Source organism: Lolium perenne, chromosome 3 (assembly GCF_019359855.2).
Source record: "Lolium perenne isolate Kyuss_39 chromosome 3, Kyuss_2.0, whole genome shotgun sequence".
NCBI lineage: Eukaryota > Viridiplantae > Streptophyta > Magnoliopsida > Poales > Poaceae > Lolium > Lolium perenne.
The window spans coordinates 127,010,808-127,020,936 of NC_067246.2; the positions used below are offsets into that span (position 1 = coordinate 127,010,808).

At 46.7% G+C, this 10,129-nt stretch overlaps 2 protein-coding genes across 3 annotated transcripts; one reads left to right on the forward strand and one right to left on the reverse strand.

Moving 5' to 3' along the window:
• Positions 1–2,619: 2,619 nt before the first annotated feature.
• LOC127342349 (uncharacterized) lies at positions 2,620–5,634 on the forward strand. 2 transcript variants are annotated; one of them, XM_051368287.2, is made up of 4 exons: positions 2,620–3,259; positions 4,370–4,511; positions 4,781–4,853; positions 5,401–5,634. In XM_051368287.2, exons 1-2 carry the CDS (start codon positions 2,766–2,768, stop codon positions 4,383–4,385), a joined length of 510 nt encoding a protein of 169 aa, XP_051224247.2. In that variant the 5' UTR covers positions 2,620–2,765; the 3' UTR covers positions 4,386–4,511; positions 4,781–4,853; positions 5,401–5,634. The 2 variants fall into 2 exon arrangements, with proteins under 2 accessions (XP_051224247.2, XP_051224248.2); XM_051368288.2 differs by lacking the exons at positions 4,781–4,853; positions 5,401–5,634 and adding an exon at positions 4,569–4,763.
• Positions 5,635–8,435: 2,801 nt separating this feature from the next.
• On the reverse strand, positions 8,436–9,488 carry LOC127339609 (BTB/POZ and MATH domain-containing protein 1-like). Its single transcript, XM_051365438.1, has one exon. The coding sequence runs from the start codon at positions 9,486–9,488 to the stop codon at positions 8,436–8,438; it is 1,053 nt and encodes a 350-aa protein (XP_051221398.1).
• Between the last annotated feature and the right edge of the window lie 641 nt (positions 9,489–10,129).

The following is a 10,129-nucleotide window of genomic DNA, read 5'->3' on the forward strand; positions in this document are numbered from 1 at the left end:
AAGTTTCCAACACCTTAGCGGTAGTATCACTTTTGTGTCGCACAATATTGTACAATGCCGGGTATTGTTCTCGGAGTGTGGCATTACCAAGCCATTTATCCTCCCAGAAACGAATTTCCAACCCATCCTTAATAGAGAAAGATCCATATGGAAAGAAATACTCTTTGTATCCATAAGATCTGCCCAAAAGTGTGAATCTCCTAGTTTCTAAAGAACCTGAGATAAAGCCTTTGAGCCAATATACTTTCTCTTGAGGAGTGTTTGCCAAACTCCCTCCTCGGTAAGTAGCTTAGAGAGCCATTTACCAAGCAAGGCACTGTTCTTGACCTGGAGATTTTGGATGCCAAGTCCTCCATGGTCTTTGGGGAGGCAAAGCACACTCCACTTAGCCAATTGATATTTACGCTTCTCACTATCCCCTTGTCAAAAGAATCTAGATTGGAAATAATCCAATCGTTTTAAGACTCCTCTAAAAAGTTGGAAGAAAGATATCATATATATAGTACCATGTTACTTAGTACCACGTTAATGAGAACTAATCTTCCTCCCAAGGATAGTAATTTGCCTTTCTAACTGCTTAATCTAATTTGCAGTCTTTCCTCGACCATTTTCCATTCGGCATTGGTTAATCTCCGATAATGAATCGGAATACCCAAGTACCTAATCGGAAATTGGTCTTGCCCACAGCCGAACAGCTCAGCATATTCTGCAACATTGTCTTGTGCCTCACGAAAACAAAACAACTCATTTTTATGGAAATTGATTTTTAGACCCGAAAGCTGCTCAAATACTGAAAGAAATAACTTTAGATTTTGAGTCTTTTCGATGTCATGTTCCATAAAAAGGATTGTGTCATTGGCATATTGAAGAATAGACAATCCTCCATCAAATAGATGAGGAATGGCCCCTTCAATCTAGCCCTCTGACTTTGCACATTTAACATAACAACGAGCATATCCGTCACTATATTAAATAGCACTGGCGATAATGGATCACCCTGTCTTAGCCCCTTCTTGGTTTGAAAGTATTTTCCCACATCATCATTGACTTTAATGGAAACACTCCCACCCGAGATGAAACTATTGATCAATGCACACCACTCATCAGAGAAACCTTTCATTGGAGAGTTTGTTGCAAGAAAGACCACTTAACCTTATCATAGGCTTTTTCAAAATCAATCTTTAAAATCACACCATTCAACTTCTTCCTATGCAATTCATGAACAGTTTCATGAAGGAGTACCACCACATCGAGGATGTTTCGTCCTTGCATAAAAGCAGTTTGCGAAGGCCTATCACATGATCAACCACCGTGTTGAGCCCGATCGTGGCCGCCTTAGTGAATATTTTAAAGCTGGCGTTAAGAAGGCCAATAGGACGGTATTGTTGTATCCTTTCAGCTTCATTAACCTTCGGCAATAATATAATTTCACCAAAGTTGAGCCTAAACAACTCCAACTGCCCAGCATGAAGATCCGCGAAAAGAGCTAATAGGTCAAACTTGATGACATCCCAAAAATTCTGATAAAATTCAGCTGAAAAACCATCAAAACCAGGGGCTTTATTATGCTCCATTTGGAAGATAGCTTTTCTTACTTGCTCCTCAGTGTAAGGAGAAGTGAGAAAATTATTCTCCGCTTGAGAGACTTGAGGAATATCATCCGTTCTAGTCTCATCAATCGAGAAATTGAGTGACAAAAGGGAAACAACAATTGACAAGTTTTTTTGTGTGGTAAAGAAGAAAAAAATAGAACATAGTCGAAGCTAGCTGAACATGTTCACTTGCCACTGTGACTGTCACAAGAATTTTTCATGGCTTTCAGGTAGAACTTTCTTCAGGAAATGAGGTTGCTGATGTCCTTAACATCGAAGAAATTAGAAAATGTTCCGGCAGATGCGTGATTATTACAGGACCAGCACCTTCTCGTTATGACTTCTTCACGCGTTTCTTCTGCCCCAAATATGGGATAGATGAGGTGATGACATAATCCTTCTGCTAAGTTGAAAACATGTAAATAGCGACTCATTCAATTTCTTACAGGATACTCGACAGGACCCCGCGTCGCTCCACCAGGCGTCTCGGGGCGAACAGGACGCCGCCGTCCAACCCCATCGCCACCGCCTCCCCTCGCCGCCGCTGCTGCCCACTACAAGAAATCTGCCATAATATGACATTTTTTTTATGACTGGAAATCAAAATCTCATAGCTTTATGACGTTCCTAGCTTTGACCGTCCTTGGCCACTCGGGGGGGGGGGGGGGGGCAAAACCCTAGAAAATCGTGACGTTATTGGGCAAAAACGTCATTGGCAATTTAGGTCAAAACGTCATTAGCAAAATTAAGTGGCATACGAACGTTTTTCCACTGCCGATTGCGACAAATCAACAACGTCATTAGCATGCCAAAAAAATTAGCCAATCAGAAGACAGGAAACAACCTACCAAGGATCAGCCCAAGACTTGGATCTCAACCGTCCGAAGCATCCAACGCACCAAACAGAACCGAAATTGCCACCCAGGATTTTCCCATTCGCGCCGAAAACTTTTGGGCCACACGCGCCGAAAACTTTTGGACCGACCCAACAAAGCTGACCCCGACCCGCGCCGGCCAGACCACTCCAAACCCTAGATCCCGTCCAGACCTCATGTCCATGTTCCTTCCGCCGCCGCTGCTCTCCGGCCTAGATCCCGGCCAACTCCTCCTCGCCCTCGTCGCCACCATCCCAAACCCTAGCCCGCCGCGGCGCTCCCCTTCCCCATCCACCGAATGTCCATGGCGGCCTCACTTCTCACTGCCGCGCCATCCCTTCTCTCGTCGGCATCGCGGAGACGGAGGCCCTTCCTCGCGGCCCCTACGCCTTCTCTCCGCCTGAGGGTTCTCGCTTCTTCGCCGCTCGCGCGAGAGTCTCGCGCCGCGTGCACGGTGGCGCTGGCGCGAGGCGGGGGCGAGGCGACGGAAGAAGAGCGGGACCAGGCGCCCGATTGGCGCGCTCCCGCGGCGCGGCTGGTGCTGGGCGCGCTCATCGGCTCCGCGGCGCTGCTCGGCTGCGGCGCGGCCCTGGCGGCGGCGGCGGAGGACTCCATCAGGGCATCCGGGTTCGGGCTGCGGGTCGGCGCGTCGCTGCGGAGGCTCGGGTGGCCCGACGACGCCGTCGTCTTCACGCTCGCCACGCTGCCCGTGCTCGAGCTGCGGGGCGCCATCCCGGCCGGGTACTGGATGCGGCTCCACCCCGTCCGCCTCACCGTCCTAGCCGTTCTCGGGTTTGTCTTTGCTTCTCTCATTGCTTCGTTTGGTTAGGTCTAGTATTGCCCGCCAGGTGTTCGATGAATTGCCGGTGGCGCATTTGGCTGCATTTCAAATAGCATGTAGTACGAGTAGATATTGTCACATTGTTCTTCAACTATAATAGAAACAGTACTACATTGTACTACATAGTACATATTTATTGTGCCTGCTGAAACTGAAACTGATGTGTACAACAAGCCTAGGCAAAATGTGGGACTTCTGAGACGAATGTGTAGAACAATCCTAGTCGGAAATGTGTGTTTGGCTTCTCAAACTGATGTGGAGAACAAGCCTACTTGAAACGTGTGTTGAAACTAATGCGTAGGACAGGCCTAGTTGAAGTACATGTTTGACTTCTGAAACAGAACAAGCCTAGTTGCATCATTGCCGCTAGGATTTGGTGGAGTTGAGAACTTCCGTAGAATTAAATGTACACTGTCGGTCTTGATGACGAATTGGTGCTCATGTGGTAGTTCACAATCTCGGAATTCCTGTTTGTATGTGCTTGTCTGGTTGCAAATGTGATTGCCTGAGTTCAGTAACCAGAGTGAGTGAGATTCAAGAATTTCCATGCGAATGAATGCAACCCGAGCGTATACTACCGGTGTTTAGGAGGAGCATGTGGTTTAATTTGCTCAGTTTACTTTTCATATTATCATTCTGATATTGGAGCAGGCTCAAGTAGAATGTTAGAAACAACTTTTTTTATAATCTTGAAGAAGACACACAGTAAGCAATATTAAATAACTACTATACTTTTGTTTGGCATTCTTTAGCATGACAAGCTTCGAATTGTGCTACCATTCGCCTAAACAAACTTCACTATTGTAGTGATGAGTGTGGTGTACATTTCTTGAAATAAATAGTTATAATAAGTTTTTTCTAGCATCTACTCACGAACTGCATAGATAGTTTTCAGTTATCTACTAATTTTGCCTGCATACATGGAGCGCGATTTTGCAGAGTTGCAGTGGCCCTGTTTGCCTGTGCATAAGGGCAGTTTTTGCAATTAGATTTAGCATTTTTGCTTGGTAAAATCCCCACTCTAATTCCCACATTGAGTACTTATTTGTATCTCTTTTCAGGCCAATGAGAACCTGACCAGAAAATAAAACGACAATGCATTGCACCTTGTGCATACATTTTCGCTGTTGACAGTTCACCTCACGGAAAGAAGAAGCAAACCAAGGAATTGTTTCCCCCAAATGAGCCATCGCCTTTGATCAGGTAAAAAGGGAAAAACAACTGCAGAATCAGCTGGATGGTCTATAGTAATGCTTGCAGGTGCCCGCCGAATAGACATTGCCGTCTTTATATCTGCTAGATAGTATTGTGAAGAACATAGGACGAGAATACATAGCGCAGTTTAATATGTAGTGTCTGATTGTTAGTGAGGTCTGACATATGATGGGCTTTACCGAATTTGAGAGAAATTTCAAGAATTATATCATGTACTAATTGTGATCTGATGCATCAGGTGGTACATGGACCTGTAGGATGGATACTTGGCCGAGCTGGAGAAGCTGCAGGGGCAGACCGATGCGGAGAATACCCAGCACACGGAGTTTGGTAATGCACTATCTGATGCTCCCAGCCCCCCCTTTGTATACTAGGATTGATCCCGTGAGGAGTTTGAAATGCGTCATTTATTGCACATGCTATACTGTATTTTTCCCTTTTACTGAGATGAGGAGCCATGTATCTCGTACATTTAAGATTGATATTAACCATGAAGTATCATGATAGTACTGCAGTTTTATATTCTATATCAGGACAGAATGACTTTCTACTAAAATTATATGTTTATCATCTATATCTTGACATTACTGCAGCACCAAAATACACCATGCCTACCTTTGCTTGCTCAGTTAGTGCTCTTGCTCGTTAATTCATTGCACTTGATGCTGCCAGAAGTACTTTGTCCCTGTAACTTAATCTGGAACTTGATGCAAGCTATTTTCTTTCATCTTTGAGTCGATGTCTTATCAGAAGTACTTGTTGTTTCCCTGGCTCAGATTTTGCATTACATTTCTTTCATCTTTGAGTCGATGTCTTATCTTGTTTATGTATCACCAAAGTTAGCTAAAGATAATCTAACTTGAAAATGGGCGAGCAGGTGCATGGTGGCCAGCGACAAGCTCAGTGAGCAGGGATGTCGGTCTGCGAGCAAGAGCACGGAGCACCGACATGTGATGATTGGGGTTCACCCAAACCCACGGGTGGATAGTTGGGATACTGCTGGTGCGATGCTGTTGCTCCATGATATTAATATGAATATGAATCTGTTGTCTGTATGGTACTGCTGGTCTTGCGATGGATGTTTTCTGTATGATATGAATATGAATCTGTTGTCAGTGTATTTCTTGTATATATATCTGATTTCATGTATTCATGTGTTGATGTTTATATATTGTCTAATCTTGTTAATATAAACCTGACCAACCCAAGAATAAATGGATCGTAAAAGGCTAAGGCTCAAATAGAGAAAGGCTGTAAAAATGATGAGGCCCAAAATAGAAAAAGGGTGCAAAAAGGCTAAGGCCCAAAACAGAAATGGACCAAAACAAAGGCCAATTCTTACGGTAAAAGGCTGGAATTATGGGCTCGGCCCATGTAGAATACAAAATTGGACCGGGCTGATTTCGAATTAAGACGTTTTGGTTTCGTCATAATTTTGCCACGTAGGACTGCCACGCTGGACTCGGGGGCAGGTGCCCATGACGTTATGAGAATGTCATGCCGTCAGTGACATTTTAAAACGTCATAAAGCTCTACGACGTTTTCAAGTGGAACGTCTTAAGCAGTCACTGCTGACTCCCAGCTTTCGACGTTTTGAAAAGCGTCACCGTAACATCACAAGTAGCCATTATTGACGTTTCAGTGACACCTTATTTTTGTCAACTTATGGCAGATTTCTTGTAGTGGCCGGCCTTCGCCGCGGCGGCGGCGGGCCCTGTCCCCAAAGGTGGGCGGGGGTCCTCTGCCTGCGTTCCGCGCGGGGGAGTCCGGAGGCCGGGGCGGCGGCCCTGGATCGATGGAGTGGCGGCGCTTCGGCCGGCATCTGCGGCCGCGCGGGCGGCGTGGATGTCGTGCTCCGGCGCCGGCAGGAGCGGCTTCGTGGCTGGGAGGAGGACGGGCTCAGGGCAGGGATCGGAGTTGGGCGATTTCGCCAGATCTGCCGCGTCCTTGTCGCCTGCTGTGGCTTCCCTGGCCAGTGGTGCGGGCGAGCTCCGGTGAAGGGCTGGCGTTCGGCCGCGATGGTGCCCAGGCGTGTGTGGTGTCTTCGGACTCGATCTGCTTGGTGTCTCTGGCGGCAGCTATGGCCAGCCCGGGATGGTCGCCGGCGTGGGGCCCGACCTGAATAAAGGCGGCGGTCCTAGGACCTCTCTTGGGTGAAGAGGAAGAACTACCGGAGGCCTGGACTCGCGATCTGACCGGAGTGTTGAGTTCCGGAAGGCGCCGCCGGCAAGTGTACCAGTGCTTCTATTGCCTGGAGTTTGTTGGATCGGTGGTATTCGGTCGCGCGCACCCATGCTTTTATTCCGACCGTTTGGTCTGGAGGGAGCGGCGCGAAGCTCTTTTCTGTGTTGACACCAAGTGACAGTTGATCCATGGTGAAGTCGGAAAAGAGAATATCATGAAGGCTGGATTGCAGGACTAGCGAATCGAGGTTCAAATCTTTGCGCTGTTGAGGGGCTTGCTTGGTGTTCCAGACTTCGCAGCAGTGGTATGGAAGTGGGGGCGGCAGCACATGTGAAGTTCGGAGTCTTACCTTTCAGGGTGAAAATCTAAGGTCTGGCCTTAACTGGTTGTGCCTGGCAATGTCCTTGTTGGAGGCACTGTTTTGAGAGCGAAGACTATCTTCAGGGTGAAAACCTAAGATCTTGGATCGGGCGACGGCGGCGCTGGTGCACTGTTCCCTTCTTGGAGGCGTTTCTTTTGAAGAGTCTGATTTTCAGGTGTTGTCTTGGTGGTGGTTGTATTACTGTTGCTAGGGTTGTGATACTGTAGCGGGGCTTTTATTTTTTAGTTTTCTTTTTCTCTTTTTTGACTGTGTGCATCCGTAATGTTTTATTATGGCATTGCGTTGTTGCAGAGGCTGGGTGTAATTGGTATCCTTTGATATTAATATATTCCCTTTATCGAAAAATTCAATTTCTTACATAAACCATAACCTTTATTTTTTTTACTATTTTTGGAGGATCCTGTCTGTGGGAGTGCCCATTGTGTTTTAGCACCCTACTGGGCTGGGGAAACAGAAACTGATAGCGTTCCAGGTACTATATATCACTTGGTGACTCAAATTCGCTAAAAATATGCTTTAGTCAACCAAATTATCATGTTCGTTTTCTTTTATATTGTTCACCCATCATCAGGTATCTCCAAGGAGTGGAGTACTATACCTGGAGCTGGATGCTGCGAATCAGAGTGCTAACTTCAGGGAGAAGCTGTTACTGTCATGGCTGGGGCACTCTTCGCTTAGCTAGCACGTTGCCATCCACTCCAGGCACAACCTTTCATGCACTCTTTCTGTAACTACGGTGAAATAAAATATATTTGCTCCATATGTGCTGGTTTAACGCTAAATCAATCAGTTTGATTATGTGAATAAAAACACCTGCTGAGCACTTGAGATTGATCTCTTCTGGATTAACTGAACAGTGTCAGGCGAAACAACCTTCAGCCATACTGAAGCAAGTGCGAATTCAACTGGAACATTGTAGCTTAGAATGCCTTGCGACTTTGTTTTCATGGGATCTTTTTTTTAAAAAAAAAATTATCAGGCCGTGACAGACAAAACTGTAGAAGAGGAAAACCTAGGGGGCAAACGGAACACATGAAGAACATTCAGAAACCAATATTCGCTGTCTACATAAGTTCCTCAAAAAAGAGAGCCAGTTGACGAAACTTCATGGCTTTTTTTATTGGTCTGCTGCAATAATTTCAGTATTTTTTCAAACTCAACAGAATGTTAAAACATCTATCATACAAAACTATAAGCCGCAAATGCAAGCAACTTGCTAGTTAATCGAAATATAACTGATCATGGATAATAAAAATCTTGCATTTTGACATAAGACGGACAATAGATGGAGCGGACCACGCAGTGAACAAGCACAAACTAAAAGCGACATCTTGGAACTTCAGCACCTAGCAACGCTTCAATTTCTTGACCCCGCGCGAAGACTTGAGAAGCTCCGTGAGGACCGATGGGCAGCTGGCCTGCAGGTGCTTGTACCCCTCGGTCGCCAACACACCATCAAGAATCTCAGGGATGCTAAGGATGAAATCAACACATTTAGCCTTCAGCTGCGGACAGTGGTGCTGCTCCGCTATAGCCAAAGATGTCGCTGCTGTGTCAACGTTGATGCCATCAGATAGCTTAGCCTCACAAATCAGTTTGAGCCTGTCTAGTCCATACCTGTCGGCAGCCACGAGCAAATGTTGAGCCATGACCGTTGCCGTCTCCAGCTGCTCATCAAGCTCAGGCACCATGTCGGTGTAGATGAAGTGAAGCATGGCCTTGAAGGTTGCCCCCTCCATCTCCTTCACCTTGATGTGTCCAGAGCTTCTCTCCTTCATCTCTCCAAAGAACTCTGCCATAAAAACAGGGGACCTTGCGGCCAGTATGTTTTTGTGCGCCGGGAAGGAGTCACCGGAGACGACAAATGTGACGTCTGCTCCCGTCCCACTATGCAGGAGACTTATGAGGTGTTGGAGCAAGTTGGAGGATGGCACACGCACTTCTTTGACAGGGGCCGGTACTTCTACTTCCTTGAGCACCGTGAGGGTGCATTCCACAGTCAGGGCATCATCCTTGAGATAGCTTGATCGTGCTAGATCAATTCTATGTATGAGACCCACACTTATCAGATCATTCCTGTAAGTTAGTGATTTTGATTCCCTGATTTCTGCGGATGGTTTAATCATCCCTTTAGGATCTACCAGCCGACAGACAACAGTCGTCCTCACAGCGGACGTGCGGGGTTTGCTCAGAAGGACAAGATCCAAATCCACCCACCAGTCGTGGGTGGTCGTCTTCCTGTTAGGATAGAAACGGAGTTCCCATTCATACCCGTCTACTTCCCATCTGGATTTGATGTAGTGTTCTGTGTACATGGTCGAAGCCGCGCTAAAAGCCTTGATCCGTAGCAGCTTCACCGAGCGCGCAGCGTCAGTGAGGTCGGTGCAGGTTTTCTCCATGGCAAAGGCTGAGGCCTAGACTGCGCACTGGATACAACGGGAGCTGGGAAGTACTACGGAGACACAGCGTGGAAGGGATCTGAGAACGTTGCTGGCGTACTAGTGTAGGAGTACAATTTATATAGGGAGAGAGCTGGTCAGACTAACTGGCCGGCGACTCCTCGGGTAGATAGGATCGCACTCGGCTCGTTGGAATTGGAAACGAAAAGACGACCAATCAAACTGCAGGATACCGACCATCACCATTCTATTAACTACCGCACTTAATCACGTGATTTGTGCGTTGCCTTCCGCCAATTCGCCTTTTACGTCGTACGCCAGCGCGGGCGATTATTTTCCAGGAAGATGTATAGTAGTCTAGGATCTCTCTCAACTCACTGATGAACTGAAGATCAACTAGACAAGTTTCAGAAAAACACACGAAAGGCCAGGGTTTTGAGCAGCGTGAAGTGTCACACCTGTTTCTGCATTCCTTTTATTCAATTACAAAACGAACGTGGTGAAACTTCCACGATCCATGGATCTCGCGCCATCCCACTAGGGCTCGTGCAGGCATCGGACTAGGTCTATCTCCAGCCCACCATAGTTTAAACCCCAGCTTTGACATCTATGTGTCTCATAGAGCCAGAATATTCTTTCAG

Bases quoted from the DNA above. Each gene is read 5' to 3' on its own strand.
- LOC127342349 (XM_051368287.2), top strand. From the start codon at position 2,766: ATGTCCATGGCGGCCTCACTTCTCACTGCCGCGCCATCCCTTCTCTCG.
- LOC127339609 (XM_051365438.1), bottom strand. From the start codon at position 9,488: ATGGAGAAAACCTGCACCGACCTCACTGACGCTGCGCGCTCGGTGAAG.